Raw genomic sequence first — 26,789 nt, 5'->3', positions numbered from 1 at the left:
ATACATATTGCAACATAGAATATTCGAAGTTAATAAAATTTTTTCACATTAAAATAAGGGTTTATAAGGATATATTAACAATTATGATTATTAACATTAATTATCCTTTGTACAGTTCCTTTTTGTATAAAGAATTGTAAGTAAATAATACAAATTTTATGTTATCAATGCAATAAGTATAAAGAATATAATAAGAATGTAACTATAAATGTAGGTAATAATATAATGCTATTCAGAAAGTATAAAATTTTATGTAACAAAAATTCTAAAAAAGATTACTGCTCTTGCTCTGATGTTAAAAAAAAAACATTTTTTTGCCCCGAATAATGTTATATTTTTAGAAAAGATAAGTTGAGCAGGAATTTTTAAATATAATATCTTTTATTTATTTATTATTACTTTTATTTGACTATAGTGAGCTGTTAATAACACTTTGAAGGTTTTTGAATATTTTCTTTAAAGATGCCAGAAAAGTTTGCGGAAAAATTCAGTGCTAATGCTAACTTTTCGTAAATCTCGCCATTCACTTGTTGGAATGCCCATTGGAATATAACAATAATCGGTAATTTTCAGACGCGTTTGTGTTATCTGAAACGGTTTATCCTAAACAGGGTTGTAAGTTTTCGAATACTGCATTTTAAGTGCAAGCCCTACGTGGTCCATGCACTAATAAATGGAGCACCAAATAATTAGGGTGCTGCATTCTATTCAATTATATTATGCGTTTTTATAATACGACAAATGTGTGCAGGACAGAGAGAGATTCTTGGATTTCTCTATTCTATATCCAATCAATAGGCTTGAAAAATTGGTCGTACGACAAAAATGCACAAATGAAATAGTAACCTTAGACTGTTATGCCAAAAGATTTATTGTTTCTTTAGATTTTCGTCCATAAAAAAGTAAAGTTTATTCTTCTGTTAGAAATTTCTTTCTAAAACCCCGGAAGCAAGTGACATATATGGGCGTAATCAAAATTAATAATTTATAGTCATCGATTATCATATTGTTCTTCCGATTTTTTTTAAACGAAACCGTTATATAAATACTCAATTTCGCGGAGACAGCACTTCGGATATGTATAAGATTATCATTTACTTTTTTTCTCAACTGTCTGTCTGGTCTTATAGATATACTGACGAAACATCAATACGGATCCGAAAATAGATTTCGATATAAATGCCTACTGTCTTTGCGGAAACTCGAATTAGCTGTGTACTATTCCATCATATAATTATGAAGATAAGTAGTATGATATAACCATATTATTCTTGAAAATTACATGAAATATGTAAAGTTTATGAAAAATATACATTTTATCCAAATAACAGGTTTCGATTTATGCAAAATATTCAGTTAAATTTTTTTGGAAAATTTGTAACATTACTTTAACGTTTGAAAAAAAAACTTCATTAAACTCGACAAAATATTATTAATCTTTAAAGGACCGGACTGGCCCCTTATAGTGGCCAATAACAGAAGTCTGTATAACTTGAATTACCGCAGCGCATCAAACATTCAGCACATTATTTCATATAACTGAGAACGTGTTGCTAAGAAAAATTTGATAATAATTCCATTTTATGTAAAATAAAATTTGTCTATTGCAGCTAGAAATAACATAGGCCTTGCCTTTGCAACTTGATTTATGTAAAAGTAAATCATATCAATATTTCTCGTCGTTTATAGAACAGAAAGGAGAAGGTTCCCTATTTAATTATCTACTCCAAAAAATGTGGATCAACGCATATCGCGATGATAGATTACATTGTATCGTTCAGCATCACATCACGTTCAGCATATTCAGGATTATTATAGAGATTTCCCTCGAAGGTACATTGAAAACGTACGAGATTCTTGAAGCATTATTTTCCTATATCAATTTGCTAAAGAAAGTGGGTCCGCAGAAAAGAATTTACGACGAGATCAGTGCATTTGCAGAAAATTCTTTCAGGTAAACTGATTTTAAAAATAAATACAAATTTGAAAAATAACAAAAACAATAAAATTGTGAAAAATGTCATTTTAGACATACAGATGAAAAGAATCCGGTGGATAATGTGAAAACTTCATGCGAAAACATGTTCCTGTATCCGCCTCGTGATTATATAAGGGGAGGCATAACTTTCGGTGAATATAATCCAGAAAATATCAATAAATTTTTGAATTGTTTGGTGCCAGAGGAAGCAAATATTACGTACTGTACGGAAAATTTTCACGAACCGGAAATAGATTATTATAGTTGGGGTACATATAAATTCGATCCACCGTCAATTGAGATACAGAAACACTGTATCGAACACTGGAAATCCATCGGGCCATTACCAGAGATTTTCATTTGCCATTAAAGAATATAGGTCTCTTCCTCTTTTGTCCGAGGCCTATATATTCGTTTCTCAAATCAGATTGTTTTTCGGATTTATGGTTGATCCACAGAATCCTACCTCAGTCAGATATTAGAGATAAATATCTACTGATATGTATACTGATGTATAGGACTTACAGTTTAACGCCGAATCCGAACGGCGCTGATGATCATAGATCTTTTGATCATCAGGTGGAGCCATTTTTTGGCTCATTAAACGCGAAAAATCGCGTTTAAGCGCACGTGGGATTGAACTCGGGTCTACAGATCGCGAGTCAATCGCACGGACCCAATCAGCATACCATATTTAAAAAATATTTTTTAAATATTTATTTAATGTAAAATAATTGTAAAATCATTGAATAAACATTTAAAAAATGTTTCTTAAATATGGTATGCTAATTGGGGAGTGGTGAGCCACTCGACGCTACTCAGTATAGAATTTTATGTGTTAATTATTTTTTAAATATAAGTATAACTATTATACTAAGTAATTTAAGTATTATAACTTCGTCGATTATTGCGATTAATTTAATCTTTAAGTAATATGCATCCGCACGTATTTTCAAATGATAATGAAAGAACAATTGTTCCTGAAATGGCAATCTGATGACCAAATACAATATGCTTCGTGCAACTGTACGGATTAATAGGATTTTACTATATTCAATTACCATTCACACACTAGTACATATATGCATATTGATCATCAGATTGATAAATTCCTGGAATGTTTTCAAACGTTTTTAGATGAATTCTCAGATAAAGATTTAGATGATATTAAAGGAAGAATAAAATTACTCAAACAACGCGCTGATATGAATCTCGCAGAAGAAGTTGACAGAAACTGGAATGAGTTTGTGAAGTGTCTGTATGTGTTTGACAGACTCGAGAAGGAAATACTTGCACTAGACGAAATAAAAATAAACGATCTAAGAGAATGGTTTGCAAAGTACATTCTAAACGAAAATACTATCAAAAAATTGAGTGTACATGTTGAATGAACCAATATCAGGAAAGAGCAGCTCTTTGCTTTGCAATACATAAATGATGATTTTCTTTTGTAAATTCCTTGAAAGTATTCGTATTTCAAAAAGAAGAGTACTAGGAAAAACTTCACGGTGATCCAGTAATGATTAAGAGTAATAAACTCATAGTACAGAATAAATGCTAGAATAATAATATAAAAAAATTGATTTGTAGAAATTGTTTTGTTTTTCGATATAAAAATGAAATTTTTTAAATGTAATGATTGATTAAATTTAATCTTTTTCTCATGGCGTAGTAATTATTCAATAAACCAATGAGAACAACTTTTAATGTAATTGAAATTGTTGCATTTGTTATGTTTATATTATTTCCGATAAGCTCTTCCGATAATAACGGCTATTAGTGTAACGACTACTATCATAATAGCTATATAGGTGTTTTGCATTTGAAATGTAGCTATAATTATTGAAGTCATTAAAATAAAATTTTCTCACTAGAATGAAAATTGTTAGTTTTACATATTAACAGTTTTTTTTTTGCAAGAAAAGTAGCCTTGACGTTTGCAAAAACAGTAGCCTTGGATTCTTAGAAAATCGTTTTACAACTTTCATCTTCAATTTTTTCTTCTTTTCCAAATTAATTTTTTGTAAATACTCATTAATACTCATTATATAAATACATTTTTTATTAACTGCTCATGAAATTTAAAATTATCTTATTGTGTAATTTTTGTAATTATTTTTATACTAGAAAATTTAGAGGTAGGTAGTGACCCCCCGCTTTTTCTTGACTTCGCACATGCGTGTGAACCTTTCGTTTAGGTCCTTTACAGTGACAAAGATTGATCCTTGGTATTATTTTGCTTTGTGTGATTCGTTCTTTTGTTCAAGGTAGTAAAACTAATAAGAAAACTAATATGTCAACTAGCAATTAATAATTTCAAAATAGAAAATGTTTTAGAATCATATGTAATGCAATATAAACTAAACTTTTTAAACCGTATACATCAAAATGAAACTATAAAATGATTAAAATTGAGGTTAAGTGAAAGTAAATTAAAAATAAAAAAGTAAAATTGAAATAAAAATGGAGAATTATTACATACAGATAAAATAAGGGCTGCAAATTTAAGCAACGGATGTGATGCGTTTCCAAGTTGATAATAGAGTGAAAGTAAATATGGCGAAAAAAAATCGAATGTAAAATGTTTTCTCTTATGTTAGAAACTCCGTATCCACACACAAATGAAAATCATAAGGATGTTTCATAATTTCGTACCGTTATTTATCATTTCAGAAAAATAAATCAAGAAGTTCACAATATCGCTGTACAGATTTAATTATTTGTGTAAAGAATCTTTTAAATAGTGAAAGTTTTAGTTAGCAATACTACCTAATTAATTTTTATTGTAATAAAGTTCCTTGAATACGTCACAAATTATAGTTTCAATATAAAAATATAATGACAAAAAGTATAAAATAATAAATTTTGATATAAATATAATGACAAAAAAAAAGACAAAATGTATAAAAATAGCTCTTTTTTTAACTTTAAATGCTAAAATCTTAAAATTGCGACGTAATGAAATATCGTGAAAAATAGATTTATATTTGGCATCCAAATATCGGAATACGATTTTCGATCTCGATCGGTTAGCAGCTCAAATTGGGTTCAAATTATTATACTATAGCAAGAGAGGCACGTGTGAAATCTCTTCCACGCGTATAGATATCAATATAGTAATTTTAAATTGGAATCTGTCATCATGGACAGTTCTTATTTTTTAAAACTATTTTAATTAATCCCTTAAGATACATAACTAATACGATTTTACGATTGATTTACGAGATATTGAGCCTGTGCTTAAAACAATTATTAATATCAACAATTATTAATACTGGTATTTTATATTATTATGTGAATAACAGGAATAAGTAAACATGTACAGGACATAGCTTATTATTATCGACACTTTTACTGCTTACAATACACATATATACAAGGTGCTAGACGTATTGACTTTTGTTCGAGTGCCACAAAGAAAGAAGAAAGTATATCTTTTAGAGTTCTGATTAAAACTGTGTTAAGTATATTGAAGAAAAATTGAAAGATTTCTTTCTTCTCTAATCGTATTCTATCGATCGACTTAATTTTCATTCCAATTGTCTGCACATTAACGTAATGTCAAATACGACGCTTACGGCTGGGAACGATGGGCGTTATAAAGTTAAATATTTGGAGGCACCCGTTAAATCGAAGGACGACCGAAAGCTATACAAGTAAGATGAAAACAAATACTCACTCTTTCGAAATAGATGTAAGAAATATTTGGATGATTAACTTAAAAAAAAAACGTGCACTTTTATGTGAAAAAAAAATTAGTTCTTTCTTATAAGATCAAGATCATTTTCCGAAGTATAAAGAAACGATAATCTAAATCGAGCGGTAAAAAGATTTTTTTATATAAAATAAATTTATAGTTTAAATTATGTTGTACTATAACATTGTAAACTATAAATTTATTTTATATAAAAAAATCTTATTACCACTTGATTTAGACAGTCGTTTCTTTATACATTGCATTGCAAAAAATGAGCGAATTCTAATTATCAAGATTTTTATTAACGTTTTATTTTATTATTTTTTATTTTATTTTTCGAATTTAGTGTCATCAGATTACCAAACGGTTTCACAGCATTATTAATATCCAATCTTTCAGAATACGAATCACAAGAACAAGACGAAAAAGATAAAATAAAGGTACAAATAAGACAACCTAATAATTTATACTTTGAAATTAGTCTTGAGCCAAAGTTTTATTTTAATTTATCTGTTATAAAAATTCGTTGGAATTATAATGGTGAAGATAGTACTATAAAATCGTAAAAATTATCCATCTCCTCAAAACATAAAATTTTAATTAATATGGCTCAATAAACTAAAAATAATTAATATAATGGAAAGGCTACGAGCCAGATAATGTGCATTAATCAGTAACATACATCAGAAAATGAATGGAATTATAAACATAGATGACAAATTACAAAACAATTATAAACAGACGTTTTGACCTCGCTTGAGTCATTCTCAATGTTTCAATGTATAAAATTAAAAAAATTGTATCACATTTTTTTGAATTTTATACGTGGAAATATTAAGAATGATCCAAGCGAGATCGAAATGTCTATTTATATAATTGTTCTGTAATTTGTCGTCTATGTTTATAATTCCATTTATCTTCTGATGTATGTTACTGATTAATACATATTATCTGGCTTGTAACCTTTCTATTGTATTAAGTATTTTTAGTTTTAACAAAAGTTTTCGTTTTGAACTCATATACTGTATGCCGAAAAAGAATTTTTATATTGATCCACCTCGAAATGTATGATGCAATTTGAAATTGTTTACAAATCATTTCAATAATATACTTATTTCCCCATTTAACAATCTATATATAATGCGTGGTGCGTATATATATATGTATATATATATATATATATATACATATTTTTTAACAGGCAAAATGCAGCTTATGTGTGGGAGTAGGCTGTTTTAGCAATCCACAGGAATTTCCAAACTTGTCGTCTTTCTTTGAGAATATGCTTCACTTGAATTCCAGAAAATATTTTGAAGTATTACAATATGATTTTATATAAAATTTATTTATTGTTGTATTGTAATGTATATAAATATTATCTTACTTGCAGGAATGTAATTTTAAAGAATTTATTAGTGAAAATGGTGGCTCCACTTATGCGTCAACGGAATGCGAGACTACGACATTATACTTTGAAATCGATAATAAATATTTATTACCAGCCCTTGAACGTTTTGTTGCAGTTTTAACTGAACCCTTGATAGAAAAAGAAATTTTAAAACAATGGCGAACGACCATAGAAAAAGGTATTTATATATAATCGTGATATATTATGTACTCAGTTTAAATACGCATATGCTAATATGTATGCTTATATGTCATGTATTTACAGATTTACAAATTAATTTGTTATTTTACAAGAATATAAAGGAACAACTGCTTTCCTCTTTCGCGCAAACTGGTCATCCATCCAGGAAATTTTTTAAGGACGATAGAATATTACACAAGGACGACGAAACATTACTAGATGAAATATTAATATTCAAAAGGCACCATTACAGTGCTCATAGAATGAAGTTCGTTGTGGAGGTAATTTCGATAAACTTGTGACAGGAAGCATTAAATATATAAACTATAATTAACCCATAATATATGCTACATTTTCCATAGGCACATTTACCAACATATATATTAGAAAAATATATCAGTAAATGCTTTTCTGATTTTCCAAGAAATAAACTGCTCTCGGATGACTTTACCATATTCAAAGAAGGTTCTTTTCATACTCCAACTTTCCAAAAAATGTATACAATTAAGCCTGTGGATAATATCAGTCGAGTATGTGAACAAAAATATTGACTTTGAATAAAAATATTGTATTATCCTAAATAAATACATAAAAGGAACATGTAATATAAAAATTGTCTCTTATTGTAGCTGGAAGTAACATGGCCAATGCCTTCGCTATTTGATTACTACTTATGCAAACCACATCAATATATCTCATGGATTATTGAGCATAGAGGAAAAGGTACCTTAACTAGTTATCTACGCAAAAAATGGAATTGTGAAGTAACGTGTAACAATGAAAGCAGTTTTATGCACAACTCCATGTATACACTATTCAATCTTACTGTAACCCTTTCCGATGTGGGACTACAACATCTAGAGGAAATCTTAGATGCAATATTTTCCTTTATTAATTTACTAAAAGAAGAAGGACCGCAGAAAAGAATTTACAACGAGATTCATAAAATTAAGGAAGATAATTTTAGGTAAATTAATTTTAGAAATATCTAGATGTACAAAAAATGATTGAAAAAATTAAAATATACATATTTTAGTGTCACTTATACTTGAAAATCTTTTTAGATTTTTAAATGATGATAAGGCTTATAAAATGGATATAATGAAAGGTACTTACGTTCAGAATTTGTCAAAAAAAATGCATTTCTATCCTTCGCGCGATTATATAACTGGAAATAAGCTTTATTTTGCGTATAACCCAAACTATATACAATACTGTTTAAATTATTTAAAACCAGAGACCGCAAATATTATAATTTCCTGTAAAAGTTGTATCGAATTTAATAAAATCACATCGTGGAGTACAGAGATACCAAACGAATTGATTGAAAACTGGAATTCCATCAAGCCATTGCCAGATTTTCATTTACCCTTACAGAATGCATTTCTTACCTATGACTTCTCTTTAATGAAGAGATTACCAGTGACTCCGAAATATCCTATAAAATTACATAAAGACTATGTATCAGAAATTTGGTATTATCCGAATCCCAGGTTTTATTTTCCAAAATGTTATGTATATTTCCATTTTGTTTCTTCTCTGGCACTTCAGTCACTAAAGAAGTAAGTAGCATAAAAAACGTAATAGTAATATTACATTGTAATAGTGCTACTATATTACTAATATTATACACTAATTTTTAGCTTATAATTATTAATGTTATGATTTTTATATAATCATTTATATCTTATTTTTAAAAACACTAACAATATTAATGATATTTCAGTACAACTCTTATGGATATTTACTGCAATGTATTATCGTATCTGTTAGAAGAAGAATTATATCCTGCTACAATAGCTGGATTACATTACGAAATCAAAAATGCTGAGAAAGGTATTACAATAAAAATAAATGGATTTAATGAAAAAATGCCAGTAAGTATATGTTCAAAGCGTGCATTGAAGTAATATATAGAATTTCAAGATATATTATTATTTATATTGCAGCTTTTGTTGACGACTATTGCAAAATATATAAAAGACTATCCAATTCTTGTTACAAAAGATTTATTTGAAAGGATTAAAGTGCAACTTCTCAACACTTATTACAACTCATTTATGGATCCCAGAACACTTGTCGAGTACTGACTATTTATTACCATCATAATTGCAATTATTAAGATGCACAACTATAAAATATTATATATATATATATATATGTACTGTATATATACAGGATGAATCAGAGTACGGCAAGCTTTTTATCTCACATAAGAAAGTTATAATATAATTAGATATGCAGTCGATAACTTTTTCGTATGGCATAAAGCTGTTTTAATGACTCTGATTCACCCTGTATATGTGTATATACTATATATATATATATATACACAGAATAATGTTATAAAATAAATTATATCAGGATACATATCGATCGATTAATCAATAATATACATATTTTGTTCTTTTTTACAGAAACGTAAAATTATCGATTTTAAAATTCGTCCATTATACGTTCGTCGACATACATACTGCTATACGTACAATTAATTTTGAAGACTTTCACGACTTCGTAAAATCTTTCACTAACAATCTATACATTCAATGCCTTGTGCAAGGAAACATGACAAAAAATACTGTAAAGGAGAATGTACTGCAATTTGTCAAAATAATTAATTGCAATCCTTTGACCATTGACGTTTCTGATAAAATAAAAATGATTCGGATACCCTTGGGCACAAACTATTGCAAATTAAAAAATGTCAACAAATTCGATGCAACTTCTGTAGTGATAAATTATTATCAGACTAATATCGTGTCGATTAAATTATTGATGTTGATTCAGTTGATAATCGTAAGTATTATGTGACATTGTATATTTTGAATGCTTTGCATCGTCGATTTATGTTTAGTTTATTTAAAAATAAATATAATATGAAGAAAATTATTGATTACAGCAATTAATTTTATCCATACGTCATATTCTTCCATATTTGTTTTTAGGAGATAATGACAGCTAACTCGTTGTGTCTCAAGTCGTCATCTGTAGAACAAGCATTCAATGACGTTTCGTTTAGTATTAAAAATCTCAACGGAATTTTAGGATACTTCATTACTGTTCGTACTTCGGCAAATAAACATACAACCGAGTACATAGACCAAAAAATTGAAAAATATCTTCAAGAATTTAATATACTTCTAAAAGAGTTTTCAGAGGAAGAATTGAATCTTATTAAGGACGCAATAAAGAAACGATGGCATCAAGATTGTTACAATGCTAAACTCGATGTTGAACAAAACTGGAATGAGATCATTCAATTTGAATACATGTTTGATATACTCGAAAAGAAAGAGAGAGCACTAAGAAATATAACAATAAATGATATGAGAGAATGGTTTGCAAAACATATAATGAACAAAAGTAATTATAGAAAATTGAGCGTACAAGTGGCAGGTACTAATGAAAATAAAAAAGAAATCATGAAGCCAAATCGTGAGTATTATATATATGCATAACTTTTTTGATTAAATTTTGTCGATGTCTATTTTGGTAACACTATATAATTTATCTTTTATTTTTTTTTATTTTCGAATTTTTATACTTAAAACTGCTAAAACAATTCAAATTAAAAAATTAATTGTTATGGATGGTGTAGAAGATGACAAGGAAACATTGCAGCACTTTGTTTTGAATTATACAATCAACGATCAGCAATATCAGAACTTGGAAGATTACAAGAAAATACTTTTTATGTATTCTAAAAACACTTTAGACGAAGAACTATAATTCACGAAAATGTTTATGTAGCATTATGATGCAAATATAATGTATATATTGTATAAGTTATACTTTAACAATATACAATATTAAAAAAATTGTATTACACTTTTAAGACACGCATTCTCTTTAACGCTGAGACACGACCATCTTCTGATGGTGAATGTAATCGTCTTATAATAATAAAGTTCTATTTAGTGAGGATTAATAGGTATTCAATTTAAGTAAATGAATAAAATTAATACTCATCCTTACGTATAACTACAATATAATGAGACAATTAGTTTTGTATTTTCGTATTGCCTCTTCATATTGTTTTATGCTTCTTCTAATATAAGTTTATTAGGTAATAAATATAAGTAGATAGTGATAGTATAAGTAGATAGTGTCATAAGTATATAACTATAACTGGGACAAATACATGTAATAATGTCGAAAAGAATTTATTAGATATATACTCGGATATATATATACTTTTTTACATTTTTTACTTGTATGTAAATATATGTTAACAAGTCAATAAATTGTTTAATTATATTTTTGGAAATAATCGAATTCTCTCTTCCGTCTCTCTTCCGTGTCTCTCTCTCTCTCTCTCTCTCTCTCCCCCCCCCTCTCTCTCGTTTGTTTTTGCTTATCCACTCGATCACTGCTTTCTATGGTATAATTATACTTTTTCTTATATTTTATTCGAACATTCAGTACATCGTATATTGACTTATCTCATGAATTTGATTAGGATGATGTACATATTTTAGATAAACAACAGATTTTAAATAAAAGACTGATCAGAGATGATACATATTAAAAAACAAAAGCTGAATTTACAAAATGACACATTTTTACTTGATCCTTTATATACAGATTTATTTTCTAAGACGTAATGCTTCTTTTCAAATAATTTATCCTCTTTGTGTCTATCGATTATTTTTATCTATATATATTGTCATTATGGTACATGTTCTGTTGCTCACTGTTTCTCTTGATTTCATTTCACAATTGTCTGTCAAATAGTTAATATCTTCATACTAATACAAATACGTAGCCTATAACAGTCTAGCTCGGATCTTTTAAATGCTTTCAAAAAAACTACCGCAGTACTATCACGAATTAAATTAAATTAATCATTAACTGATATACGTAGTCCCCCCAAATTGCGCGCCGAACAATCGTAGGTCTTGAAACGCAACTCTAATAATCTGAAAATACTAAATCTGAAAAATTATTATTAGTTAATATCTTATCTAATAACTTTTTTTAAATTCCACGTAAGTGAACTAAATTTTGATATCAATTACTTTTATAATAATTGTTTATTAATTTATTCATACAATTGTGCCCACATAGTAAACTGAACAGTATAATGGAACTTGTACAATTTACTGCAGTGTTAACAATCTAATCTTGACAATTATGTAAATTAACTCATCAAAAAACATTTCTTTAACAAATTATAAATATATATATTCTTTTTGTTCTTGCTTAATTATTTTTAGTAAATCTAACAATTTGATGATTACAAGATGCGACTTAAATTTTTGGACACCACGTTATTACATATTTTGTATGCGCTATTATTATATGTAAACATTTATATTTAATCTTTTTTATACTGAAGAGGACACGAATGAGAGTAGAAACGTATACGTTTTGATTCATATTGAATAAATTTTATATATTAGAAAATACACATTTATAACTTGTGTTGGCTCATATTGGCATCTTATTATATTATTTTGGATTTATTCATATGAGCCTATTACCTTGTTTTATCTATTATTTGGTTTATATTTCATTCTATTTCATATATTACATGTTTTATATGTTCCAATTCTAACTAAATTTTTACGCGCACTACTTAATTGGTTAGTTTTTCTGTTTTTTATTATGCGTTTCTGCACTTGTATTTTTTATTATCTCATATACTATATATGTTTTACGCTAGAACACCGAGATATAATTAAAGACCATCAAATCTGGGCAAATTATTGTTCATACCTTTTTGGGTTCGGAAGAAATTCTAAAACGCGTTGTCATTATATATTGACAATTTATATAAATTTGTGATTCTTTTAAATATTTGACTAAAATATTATTAAATTTATGATTTTTTATTATATTTATAAATACGCCACAAATAAGTATACATAGATACATGTAATGTTGTAATATCTTACATATTGCAGCAAAATTATAATAGCTAGCTTTATTAATAATCAAATGTAGACGAAAACATTAAAATCAAAATTTTTTAAACAAATCGAGTATTATTGAGTTTTATATGTGCATATATAACACACGTCTATGAAATAAATAAAACATAAATTAATTAATACTATGTTATGAATTTCTCACTTTAACTGCTTTAGATCACTTAAATATTAACACGTACAACGGAAGTGAAAGCTGTAAGGATATCAGTTTAATAGTATCTCATCAATGGCTAGAACAATATAATTGCTTTATCTATGATATATAATCAGATGAGAGAAACCTGGAAAGGACATCCTGGCCTTTTTCCAAATCTCATAGGATAATGTCCACGTTTTTGTGGTGCTCTTCCAAACAACCACAAAAGCGTGGACATTACCCTATGAGATGTGATACATGAAAAAGGCCAGGATATCCACTCTCAGGTTTCTCTTTGCTATAATCTATTTTTCTTTTTCTTTCTTGCGCGCGCGCGCACAGTACTAATAATAAGTTTTCTAATAAAAGATTTAAAATTAATAACTACCTTTTATTTATATATAAAAGCTATAGGAAAAGCTTATTTCTCTATAAACTAAAAATACTTCTCTAAAAACATTTACAAAAAATGTACTATAGGCCGTTTATGAAGGTTTATATTTACGACGTAAGATAAATGTGTGCACGTGACCACGTAGTTATATTATGGGAACACAGATGGCGTTTCATGACGAAAACATAAAACAGTTTTCTTCTTTCTTTGATTTTGACAAGTCGCCACTTTTTATGTTGACTTTGCTGCGCGAGCTTGGAAAATTGTGTCTCCTTCCGTTCATCGATGGACGAAGCAACGTCGAGTGCGTCGTCCACGCAGTCCACGACAGCAAAATATGAAGAAAAGATAAAGCGACTTAAAGAACTTCACGTCAAAAGGGTGAGAGAAGTTTGCATTAGAATATAAATATAACCTATCCGAGACGTTTTATTGTGTAACTTTTTTTCTAGAGTAAGAAAGTGAAAAATGAAAATTTTTGTGTATGTATGAATGAACATATACATATGTACATATAAAATATATTCATTTTTCACATTTTTGCCATGAAACGATACCTTGAATTCTACTCACTTTGGCATTTTAAACTACTTATTTCTTCCTTTTATTTTACATGAATAGTATTGTATTTTAAGTAATTAAGTGTACTTGTTATTGGAATTTATTAGCGCAATTTGTCTATAGCATATACATTGATTTAACAGAATGAGGCCAGAATGCAGAACCACAAGGAAGTCGTAGAGGAGGATAAGAGGAACAAGCTGCCCACCAATTGGGAATCCCGCAAGAGACAGGCCGAATGGATAATGCAGGACGAAGCTGCCAGGAAAGAGGCAGAAGTTAAGGTGTCACAATTGATCATATTTTCCATCTTTGACAAATTGTATAAAATTATTTATCCATTTAACTTATTTTTCAGGGTGAAGACTACGAACGGAAAAAATTGTTGAATATTGATGCCACTGAAGCAGAAAGAATAGCTAGGAAGAAGAAAAGCAAACAGAATCCTGACCCAGGATTTTCAGATTACGAACAAGCGGCGATACGTTCTTACAACAGACAAGTGAAAAACATTAAACCGAATATGGAAGCGTACGAAGACGTGAAAGAGAAATTAGGTCCTGCTTTTTATGGTGATCCAAATACGATATTACACGGTTTACACGAAGACAAAAAGGAAGCCATAGATAAAATGGTTACCAATTTGGAGAAGCAGTAAGTAACGATCCTTTAATGAAATCGCGTAATCTTTAATAAGACTCGAATTTGATACTTATCTTGTTTACCTTTTTACAGAATCGCTAAACGGGAGAGATACAGCAGACGTAGAATGCACAATGATGACGCGGACATCGATTATATCAACGAGCGTAACGCCAGATTCAATCAGAAACTGGAGAGATTCTATGGCGAGTATACTCGGGAAACGAAGTTAAATTTGGAGAGGGGTACGGCTATATAACGAGAAAACGTTGTTATAATTATCACAAATACTTGTATTTTATGTAGTATACGATGACTTTTTGTACAAATAAGAATCTGGAGAAAAAAATTTTACGGTATTTAATCAAATGTATCTTTTGTTACTCTTATTGACGATGCATCTATAATTATGCTGCAATGCACGAAATTTTAAGATGCGTAGAAATTGCTTCGAGAAAAGAGACATAAGTTGCAAAAAAAAGAACGGGAAAAATTATTTAACGCGTAATGTGTACTAACGATAAATAAAAAATTAAACTATTACATTAGTCACCATATGTGTTCTATTACAATCACTTAGAGTCCCTACAAGATTTATTTAAATTTTTTTTATACGTATGTACAGTTCTTTATAAACTTCTATTCACAGTTCGCATCATACCACCCAGCTGTGTACTATATCTAGAAAAGTAATACGTTGTGATTATTTTTGTAGACAGTGTAAGTAACTTATACATATTAATCTCGCGTTTCAATGAAAGCATCCATATAAAATATACTCACGTCGTGGCGAAAAATTATGGTGATGGGTTACTCGTATATGAATATCTTGCGTCTCCCCTGAAATTTTCAGACCGTAAACATCGTTACAAAATTAAGTAAAATAATATTATATATATATAATTCACTAAGCATAAATTCGTTTCCTTACCTAAAGTTAGACTTAAAGATGCGTTTTGCCGAAAGAAAGATACACATATTTATAATTTATACATAGAAATGTGTATACATATGTCGATGCTGTATCAATGATGTTAATAGCTTAGAAAGAAAAAAGTTGGCTTGTAAATAAAACGTTAATTTATAGAAATAAATGCGATCAAAATCAGCAAATGCACACACACACATTTTAAACAAACAAACGAGAACAAAGTCGCAAGCTCTCTTCTCTTTTATTATACTTTATTAACATGATTAATGTAATTAATCATAATTAAGTACACAGTTTTTATAATATAGTTATAATAACATACGCTCACACTTTGTTAAAATTTTTTTTTTAGATACAACAGATTAAAAAATATCACTTTTATTTTAGCGCTTCATGGTTTTGTCAAAATCCAATCGATTAGTTCAATCGCAAGAGACGATCTTCACGAGTTTTCGTGAAGGATATATCAAAAGTCGGCGTGCTGTTAGGCGACAAGTTATTTTATTTCGTATGGTTGTAATAACGTTCAGGACGGTTCACTAGGGAAGGAATATTTTTTAAACGTTTAAAAAACTTATAAATGTTTACTAAACATTAAAAAAAACATTCTCGCTTCATTGGGAGAATGTGTTACGTGCGATTCAAAATTTTTTATATTTTAACAGTTCTGTACTCCCAAAAAATGGACTTTGGAAACTCAGGATAAAAGACTAGTTGTGCTTTTTAATTTTTGAACATTTTTAAACTGAATGAAGATTAATTGTTCATTAAAAAGTAAGTACTTGTTCGAGATGTAATACTTTGTGTATATCATTCGTATAAACGCGACAAAATGTTTTATTATAAACAAAAGTAAGTATTTACTCTTCTTATTTTCTCTCTTTTTCTCTCACTTCTCTCCCCTCTTATCAAAATCTTTTTTATATAGCTTGATTTAAAATTAGAAAAGATGCACATTAGGGTCATCAAATAAGAATGATTTTTCTATAAACTGACTGAATGGAGAATCCTATAAATATTTTCTTTTGTGTGTGCACGTGAGTGTCATATATGAATTCTATTAAAAAAACAAATATATAAAGGGTTATACATTATGTTCTACAAAAAGAGGAAATTATGAATTCACCTGCTTTTTAAATCAATTTCTTGTAGTTTTCCATTTTTCGGAAAAAGTTTTCACGATTCGGCGACAGCCGGTAAGCGTAAGAAAACAGAAATAACATATATACTGCTAAAAATCAGATTTTGTGACTATTAATAAGCAGTACGTACAATGTAATTTAAATCAATGCAATATCTATCTTAAAAATCTTTAAATAAACATCAAATAAATCAATTATTTTTGTTTCATCAAAAATGATATACGAATGTGTAATTATAATTACAAAAATTTTATTAATTATTACAAATGTATGTAAACAGTACAAAAATATTGATATTTTCAATTTTACTCTTGTTTTATTTTCAATTTTTCACAATAATTAAATTAATACCTTTTATCCCATTTATACTATTAAAATATTATCTAATATTGAAACTACAAATACACAGTTACAGAATTTATTGTAATTGTCCTAGCGCTAAATGTGGCTTCTGAACAAAAGAATAATAAGATATCATAATTACAGCGATCGGAAAATTTAGAAAAGCCGAAGATCTTTCCATTTGTCCAGAGTGTGCCATACATTCGTTTAAAAACATCAAAAACCTAGCAAATTATCCTATTTTGTTATTGTAATTGTTATTTTATTTAAATGATCCTATCTATGTCAAAACGTTTCGAGTCTTCGTACTATATGTAGGTCAGTCGAATTTGTTCTAATAAATTAATATTTTTAGAGCGTGTTTGTATATGTGAAATCATCTTCCAAAAATGTGTCTATCAATAATAAATTAATAAAATAATAATTAATTAAAGTAATCAGTTATCTCTTTAGACATATATGGCAGCTTCTAATTTACAGTAATCCGTTTTAAAGAATACGTACGTTAAGAATACGTTAAGACGTTAATAAATGATTGGATTATGATAATTTAAGATTTTATATAAACGATATCAAATGTAAAAATAGACCGTACATCGGCTTTTTGTATTATTGGGAATAATATAAGTATAAGTAAACGTCTATGACCTTTGCTTATAATGTACACAATTAAATCGTATATCAACATGTGTTCAAAGGGAAATGCCGTAGAAGAACGCGTATCGGTTAGATTGCTGATTAAAATTAGTGCTTATACATCCACTAGAAACAAAGTTAAAAAGATTCAGTATATCATTATTGAGAACTCTTTCTTTCAGATCGTATTATACCGATCTTCATATAACTTTTATTCTGATTTCCTCATATATTGATATAATGGATAAAGAGGAAGATAATATAAGCTGCAAAGTTGAATACTTGGAATCACCCGTCAAATCGGAGAGTGACAAAAAGGAATATAGGTAAGTCGAATGAAAGTATATTTAGCAATGTGCTTGTTTCGATTAAAATGGGAAAAGAAACAAAGTGACAATATTCTATTAAAAGAAACGTTACAATGCACATTTTCCATTGATAAAAACAGATAGATTAAATTATTTGAAACAATCAATAATGTAAACAACATTCTCATTGAATTCTCATTTCATGAATATTATTTTTGTCTTTTAAATTTAGAGCTATCAAATTACCAAACGGTTTAGAAGTTTTGCTAATTTCCGATGAACATTTAATCACAAGCCTTTCTTCACATCAAGATATGTGTAACACAAAGGTATAAAACAAGATAATTTAATGCATTTTAGAATATACCTTAGGACTCATTTTAAAAACTTACTTTATCGTGACAGTTAATTGGTATAATATTTTAAAGACAGGCCTATAAAATCAAAATATTTCTATCTTTTGATTTTTTAACAGGCCGCATGTTGCTTAAGAGTGAAAACAGCAGATTACAACGATCCACCAGAATTTCCAGGCATATCTTTTTTCTTCAATTATATGTTTATAACTGAATACCAAGAATATTGCAAAGTATTAAAATATGATATATACATTTAATATAAAAATTATTTATTTGTATATTAAATTGTTCAAATATAATTATCTTACAGAAAAATGATATGATCGAACTTATCCATAAATATAAAGGCGACATAAATTTTATCGCTGAATTCGAATATATATCATTCTTTTTCGATATCCAAAACTTCCAAAAGGATTACTTTTTATCAGTTCTCAAGCTTTTCGCTGAATTTTTCACTAATGTACTACCGGAGAAAGATAAATTTATGCAGAATCGAGATAACATTAAAGAAGGTAAATTATTATTCACAATACAATGTTGTCACAATCTTAAAATATCATATTTATATAGAATTTCAGCTAGCCTTAAATTTTGCCAAGGACAGAGTTGATTTACCACTGCTTTCCTCTTTCACATGTAGTGATCATCCAATCAACAAGGATAATGAGGACTATTTTATAAAGATACAAAAAAATTTGGACTATACAATACTCTATGAAGAGCTACAAAAATTCGCAAAGTGCTATTACAGTGCTCACAGAATAAAACTGGTTATACAAGTAATTCTAATATATAATAATTTTAACAAAACTCCTGTATAAATCAAATACAAACTTGAAGAGAAAAAGGCACTAGGAGTTAGGCGCAGATAACTTTACGAAAATGCTAGTATTATATAACAAATAAAATGTTCTTCATTATAATAAATGTGCTTACATGTTTTGGCTTATTTTTTAGCCTTCTTTAGTGACAATGCAATAATATGAATAAAAGTAAAAATTGGATCAAGAGATGTTTAATCATAGCGAGCTCCCCCACAACCAAGAAATCAAATCTAATGTTAATATTGTAGATGGAATTAACATCAGATTTGATTTCTTGTTTGTGGAGGAGCTCGCTGTGATTAAACATCCCTTGATCCAATTTTTATTTTTATTCATGTTATTGCATTATTGTCTCTAAAGAAGGCTCAAAAATGTGCCGAAACATGTAAGCACATTTATTATAATAAAGAACGTATCGTTATATAATATATTAGTATTTGCGTAAAGTTATCTGCGCCCGACTCCTAGTGTCCTTTTCTCTCCAAGTTTATATTTGATAAGTACATAATATTATATTAAAATTGTTACTAACAATTAATTATTTTAACTATATATAGTTTATTTTTAAAATAAAATTAAAATTTATAAAATACATCTTTTTATAGGCAAGTTTATCGCTGAATACATTAGAAAAATATGTCACACATTCTGCACGTTTTGTTAATATACCAAGTAACGTATTGCCTTCGAATGATTCCACAGGATGTAAACAGGATATTCCTCATTTTAATACTGCTGCTTTTCAAAAAATGTATAAAATTATTGATATAAAACCATTTAAACTGGTACGTCATTAAAAGTTAACGAGATCAAAACAAATTTATATTAAATTTATGCTATGTAAAAATATAAATATGTAAAATAAAATTTGACTTTTGCAGCTAGAAATAACATGGGTCATTCCTTCGCAATATTCATACAAAAATAAATCATTTGATTATATTATGTCGATTATTGAGAACGAAGGAGAAGGTTCCTTAATTAGTTATCTTCGCAAAAAATTGTGGAGCGTTACGTGTTATAATAAAGCATTTTTGTGTGAGAGTGTACTTTCTTCCATGTTCAATACAATCACAATTTCTATAAAGCTTTTCAATGATGGAAAACATCGTGTCAGGGAGGTTTTAAATGCGATATTTTCCTATATCAATTTGCTAAAAAGAGAAGGTCCTCAGAAAAGAATTTACGACGAATTAAATACATATACAAAATATATTTTTAGGTAATTTTAAAAATAAATACGGATATGTAAAGAATAATGAAAATCATAAAATATTGGTGAAAAACATCACTTATATTTGATTTTTTTAGATATAAAAAAGAACAGTGTTCATTGGAAAATGTAAAAAATTTATGTGGAAACATGCACGTGTATTCGCCGCGTGATTATATAACTGGAAATATAATTTATTTTGAATATGATTCGGAAGAAATAAATAAATTTTTGAGTTATTTGGTGCCAGAAACCGCAAATATTATAATTATCGACAAGCATTTCGAAGGTGTGCACCCAAATAAAATCAATTCATATTCGAATTTATGGTATACAGATGTCCAAATACCACAGCAGTGGATCGAACAATGGAAATCCATTGAACCATTGCCAGATTTTTACTTACCATTGAAAAATATATGGCTTCCTTTTGAATGGACTTTAATACCAATACCAGCAAAAGTTTCAAAATATCCTGTAAAATTATACAGTGATAGTATATCGGAAGTTTGGTATCGTCCTGATCCAAAATTTCGTTTGCCAGTATGCTACATGAATGTCCATTTTGTTTCCTATCTAGGATTTGAGTCACCGGAAAAGTAAGTAATGTAGCACACATGATTAATGTAATAATAATACATTGTTGTATTACGGACCCAATAAAACTAATTATTAAATTGGAATGTTTATTACGATTTTCATAATTTTGTTATATGTTATTTTCAAGAAACTTCTCTTTTTAATAATATTTTAGTGCAGCTCTTATGACATTGTACTGCGAAATATTAAAACTACTAGTGATGGAAGAACTATATCCAGCTACAATTGCTGGATACTCTTATGACATTAATGTCAATACGAAAGGAATTACAATTGAAATATCCGGGTATATGCCGCGAGTAAGTATATGTTCAAAGCATGCGTCGCAGTCATAAATTTCGAAATATATTATTTTTTACTATATTTATATTGCGACTTTATTTATGTTGCAGTTAATGTTGTCATTTATAGTTAATCGTATGAAGGCCTATCCAAAACTTGTTACGGAGGAATTGTTTAAATTGGTTAAAGATGAACAACTTGATTTCTATAAGGACAAATTTTCTGAACCTGCGGAACTCGCTAAGTACTAATTATTTATTGTCACATATATAATTGCAACAATATTACGAAATTCTTACAACCAAAAGAAACTGTTAATATATATTAACTAAATGTTATGTATTAAAAGCGATAAAAAACGGGTGGTTGTTAAAATAATTAATAATTTGTATAAATCACATGCATAAACTGACGATACGTTTTGATTTGATTAAATAGCCATGAATTTAGTCGTGAATGGTTTGCAAAATTACAAAAATTTTTAATGTATGAATTATCTTTTAGTATAAATTGGAAGTTTATCTTAAATATTATATGTTATCTTTATTTCAAATTTTATCATTTTTACTCATATTATCTTAATAATGCGTATCCACACTGTCTCTGACTGGGATTTCATCTACTGTAATTTCATCAGGATTGATTCCATCTATGTACACGTCAGCTATCGCGGAATCGGTTTTAATTTATTAGGACATCAATTACAACTAATTATTCTAGAATTGCAGCAATAATGAGTTTGAGTTTACTGCGAAACCCATATCGTTTGTAATATCTGATCGTTACAAAAAATTACTAATTTATACTAACTGTTAATTTATGCATATTTAAGTAATCTAATATTTATTATAATACAGCTATATTTTTACTTAATCTATATTTTTAATTGTAAATCAATTATAACAGAAATTTTGCAAAAAGAGATATTTTCCAATTGCTCAACATAAATGTACACAGAAATGTACAGAGATAAAGCTTTGTACACGGCTCAATTAGAACAAAATGTGTACGATGTTTAGATTAAGTTAAACTAAATGTAGCTTGTCCATATCTGTATTAAATAAAAACACTCAATGTTCTACAACCACATTTATAGCTTTCGTAATTAATAACATGTAGTTGTTATATGTATAACGTGTCCAATCGTATATGCAAAGTAACGATAAAAGTAACTGTAAATTTCGTTACCGTTATCCAAAAGATGTAACTACGTTACTGTTACAGTTACCAAAAAAAGAAAGTAACGCAGTTATCAGTAAAGTTACCAAAAAAGTAACTTTGTAACTGTAACTTCGTTACAAGTAACGAGTTAATTCCATTTCCTGCCTATATAAATACAATAGAATAGAAATTGTTAATAAAATGAAAATTATTACCTCTCTTCATCCCTCAAGGTGTACGACTTTCCACTTACTTTCCACAGCAAAGCGGCGTCCTCCTCATCTCGCACTCCTTTTTTGAACAGTGGTTTGAACAGTTTTCAACGCGAAAAAATGTGACAAAATTTTTTTTTTATTTTACCTTGAAAACGACCTTGTCAGAAATTTTCATGATTATATTCATAATCATTCCATCAAAATAGAGTAGTATCTTATTCAAAAATTTTAACAATCACCCATTTTTGCTCATTTTTAATACCGTTAATATTGACCTTTATATATTGTTAGTGTTCTTTGCTTTACACTGCTGATGACGTCATTCTCCTGATTCCTTTTACACACATACGAAATATAAGAAATACTATCATTTATACTGATTTGATATTAATTAAATAATTAATTTTATAAAATTTGTTATAATAAATGTTATTTTTGCCAATTATAGAGACAATAATAAATTTAAGTTCATTATTTTTTGCAGTGATGTATCATTATGGATACTAACGTTAGTCCATTATACATATATTGATTTGCACAATGCTCTAAAAAATATCAGTTTTAAGGAATTCCAGGATTTTGCAGCAACTTTTGTCAATCGTCTGTGCATTCAGTGTCTCGCGCAAGGCAATATTACGGAGGGTGCTGTAATAAAGACTATACAATATTGTGTTGAAACATTTAAATGTAATCCTTTACATTCCGATTGGATGGAATCATTTAGAGTCACTCAGATACCCATAGGCAATAGTTATTGCAAATTAAAGAATATCGATAAACTTAATTCAAATTCCGTTGTGATAAATACTTATCAAATTGATGTCACGTCAATTGAATTAACAATGTTAATGACACTAATTACGGTAAGTATTTAATATCATGGTTTTACCGATTATTGGAATTAATTTTATCCGCAAATTGTGTTCATCCGCACGTGCTTTCAGAAATTAATGTCACGTACGATGTCTGATCAATCCAATGCATCAATACAAAATGCTTCATGCGACTGGTTAGATATTAATGGAATTTTACATTATTCAATTATCGCTCGCACACAGAAAAATAAATACTCAACTGAGAGTATTAATCACTGGATCGATGAATCCCTGGATTGGTTTCGAAAGACTTTAGATACAACGTCAGATAATGCTTTAGATAATGTTAAAGAAAGAATAAAATTAGAATTCCAGCAACATGTTGATATGGATCTTTCGGACGAAGTTATTAGAAACTGGAATGAGATTATGATGTGTCGATATATGTTTGACAGTCGAGAGAGGGAAACACTAGCACTAAACGAAATAAAAATGAACGATCTGAGAGAATGGTTTGCAAAGTACATTCTGAACAAAAATACTATAAAAAAACTGAGTATACATGTTGTAGCAAATGACCTCAAAGTGCAGCCCTTTGCTTTGGAATACATAATTGATGATAATATTCAATATAGTCTCCTTAAAGACATTCGTATTTTGAAGGTAGAAGAGTACAAGGAAAAACTTAACGTTTTTCCGTCAGTTGATACGAATAATCAACTCAGAGTGCAGAATAAGTGGTACTCTACGCAACAATAATATTATATAAGAAAATAAAATTATAAAAACTGTTTTTACTTACGATATGATAATAAAATTCTTATTTATGTATTGAATTAATTGAATGATTAAATTTCATCTTATCCTCCTTGCATAATAATAGCTATTTAATAAACAAAATTAGGATGATTTTTAATGTAAATTAAATTGAAACGTTTATTGTATTTCTATACGTTCTTTCCGAAAAACTTCTATATCTAATAACGGCTGTTAGTGTAACAACTATATGTACGTTTTAATAGCTATATATAATTCGGGTTAAATAGCCATATATTTCGTGTTAGCAGCTAAATATTCGTGTCAAAAGTTTTCTTACTCGGTTGAAGGTGGATTATTTTTTTTACAAAAGTTGCGCAACATTCGCGTAAGGCTTCTTTATAAACTGATTGAAGAATTCTGGAGGTATTAATTAATACTTTAATACAGTGTCTATGTGTGAGAAATAGAGTTTATACAAGATAAAAATAGGATTCAATTTTAACGTTCTTAAAAATATAAGAAATTTAAATTTATGATTTTTATTAATCATTGTGATTGTCTTGAATTCAACAAAGTCGAACACTCGTCAAGAACGAGGTACACAGCGTCGAGATACCAAAAAAATGGATCAAACGCTGGAAATCCATCGAACCATTGCCAGATTTATATGCGTCATTGCTAAATATATTTCTTCCTATAAACTTCACTAAAATCACAGTTCCAAAGAAAGTACCAAACATCCTGTAAAATTGTACGCTAACAGTACATCGGAGGTTATTTAGTACCGCCCAGACCCCGCAAAAAGTTCCCAAAATGTCACATAAACATACATTTGATTTCTTCTTTGGGACTTCAGTCACCGCAGAAGTAAGTAATAACATGAAAAATATAATAATGCAACTATATGTATAATAGTGGTGTATAATACTCTAACACATATAATAAATTATACTATATACTAATAGCTAATTGTAATATTATAATTTTTTCATATAATTATTTATATTTCGAATCATTTTAAAAAATTTAACATTAATGTTGACATTTCAGTGCAGCACTTATATGGATGTGTACTACAAAATATTGAAATTCACATTGTCAAATCAATTATATCCAGCTGAAAAGCTGGATAATAATTGATTTGATAATGTAAATTTTAATACATTGTAGTATACACATCCATAAAAAGAGCTGCACTGAAATGTCAACATTAATGTTAAGTTTTTAAAAATGAGATATAAATAATTATATGAAAAATATCATAATATCCGAACGGTGCTGAGGATCATAGATCTTTTTTGATCACCAGGTGGAGTCATTTTTTGGCTCATTAAATGCGAAAAATCGCGTTTGGGCGCACACGTGGGGGATTGAACTCGCGTCTACAGATCGCGAGTCAATCGCACTGAGCGGTGAGCCACTCGACGACGCAGTTTATCACTAAGCATTATCCTACATAATTCTTTGTGCGAAAACAAAGCAATGCAATCCATTTGCTTTCTAAACAAGCATTTTCCTTTTTGTCATATTTTGTTATAATAATGTAGAAATATTTGTTTAATTATAGTCTTCTTTGCAAATTGCCAAAAATTTTGTATTTACATATACATAAATTATTACACATTTTTACTACAACGTTGTTATATTCAGTTTGATTGTTTCTTTCTTGCTTGCAATACTATATCGAGTGAGAACTTTCATCTTATTGCCAATATATAATTGTAACGTATTTTACGTGGTGTTCTCCCACACAACCACAAAAGCGTGGACATTACTCTATGAGATGTGATACATGAAAAAATTAAGGCCAGGATATCCACTCTCAGAGGTTTCTCTTTGCTATAATCTATTAACTTTTTCTCTCTTGCAGTACTAATAATAAGTTTTCTAATAAAAGATTTAAAATTAATAACTACCTTTTATTTAAGAAAATCCGCGTATCGCGGAAAAAAACTTTTATTTCTCTAAAAACTAAATACTTCTCTAAACACTTTTACAAATGTACTATAAGGCGAGAAACATGTGCATAAAGAATTTGATAGGTTCATTGACTCATGCCAACTCATGCATAAGAAAATGGGTCAATGAAATTCCTTATGCACATGCTTTATGCAAAAGAGTGGTGTGTTTCTAGCCTAAGCCGTTTATGAAGGTTTATATTTACGACGTAAGATAAATGTGTGCATGTGACCACGTAGTTATATTTTGGGAACACAGATGGCGTTTCATGACAAAAACCTAAAACAGTTTTCTTCTTTCTTTGATTTTGA

At 28.5% G+C, this 26,789-nt stretch overlaps 3 protein-coding genes across 3 annotated transcripts in view; all 3 read left to right on the top strand.

Annotated features, from left to right (window-relative positions):
* LOC108777292 (uncharacterized) overlaps window positions 1–9,353 on the top strand; it is an 18,039-nt gene extending 8,686 nt beyond the window's left edge. The window contains 11 exon segments of the mRNA XM_018544131.1: window positions 1,782–1,954; window positions 2,030–2,247; window positions 3,116–3,317; window positions 7,092–7,261; window positions 7,348–7,544; window positions 7,626–7,793; window positions 7,893–8,230; window positions 8,328–8,371; window positions 8,570–8,756; window positions 8,990–9,140; window positions 9,213–9,353. Of these exon segments, the coding sequence (XP_018399633.1) occupies window positions 1,782–1,954; window positions 2,030–2,247; window positions 3,116–3,317; window positions 7,092–7,261; window positions 7,348–7,544; window positions 7,626–7,793; window positions 7,893–8,230; window positions 8,328–8,371; window positions 8,570–8,756; window positions 8,990–9,140; window positions 9,213–9,353 (1,989 nt within the window).
* Window positions 9,354–13,949: 4,596 nt separating this feature from the next.
* LOC108777359 (pre-mRNA-splicing factor Syf2) lies at window positions 13,950–15,441 on the top strand. Its single transcript, XM_018544225.1, has 4 exons — window positions 13,950–14,107; window positions 14,431–14,571; window positions 14,646–14,941; window positions 15,023–15,441. The coding sequence occupies exons 1-4, from the start codon at window positions 14,012–14,014 to the stop codon at window positions 15,186–15,188; spliced, it is 699 nt and encodes a 232-aa protein (XP_018399727.1). The 5' UTR covers window positions 13,950–14,011; the 3' UTR covers window positions 15,189–15,441.
* Window positions 15,442–18,966: 3,525 nt separating this feature from the next.
* LOC108777291 (nardilysin) lies at window positions 18,967–24,519 on the top strand. The gene is made up of 6 exons (XM_018544130.1): window positions 18,967–19,162; window positions 21,025–21,286; window positions 21,442–21,586; window positions 21,680–21,813; window positions 23,430–23,808; window positions 24,004–24,519. Exons 1-6 carry the CDS (start codon window positions 18,967–18,969, stop codon window positions 24,517–24,519), a joined length of 1,632 nt encoding a protein of 543 aa, XP_018399632.1.
* Window positions 24,520–26,789: the final 2,270 nt, after the last annotated feature.

Source organism: Cyphomyrmex costatus, unplaced genomic scaffold (genome assembly GCF_001594065.2).
Source record: "Cyphomyrmex costatus isolate MS0001 unplaced genomic scaffold, Ccosl1.0 scaffold43, whole genome shotgun sequence".
NCBI classification, from domain to species: domain Eukaryota; kingdom Metazoa; phylum Arthropoda; class Insecta; order Hymenoptera; family Formicidae; genus Cyphomyrmex; species Cyphomyrmex costatus.
Note: the sequence above shows the minus strand (reverse complement) of the source record. Positions and strands in the feature narration are given on the sequence as shown.

Coding starts and splice junctions, on each gene's coding strand:
- LOC108777291 (XM_018544130.1), top strand. CDS start 18,967: ATGATCGAACTTATCCATAAATATAAAGGCGACATAAATTTTATCGCT. Junction 21,287..21,441: donor GGATTTGAGTCACCGGAAAA/GTAAGTAATGTA, acceptor ATAATATTTTAG/TGCAGCTCTTATGACATTGT. Junction 21,587..21,679: donor TATCCGGGTATATGCCGCGA/GTAAGTATATGT, acceptor TTTATGTTGCAG/TTAATGTTGTCATTTATAGT.
- LOC108777359 (XM_018544225.1), top strand. CDS start 14,012: ATGGACGAAGCAACGTCGAGTGCGTCGTCCACGCAGTCCACGACAGCA. Junction 14,108..14,430: donor AAGAACTTCACGTCAAAAGG/GTGAGAGAAGTT, acceptor TTGATTTAACAG/AATGAGGCCAGAATGCAGAA. Junction 14,572..14,645: donor GGAAAGAGGCAGAAGTTAAG/GTGTCACAATTG, acceptor CTTATTTTTCAG/GGTGAAGACTACGAACGGAA.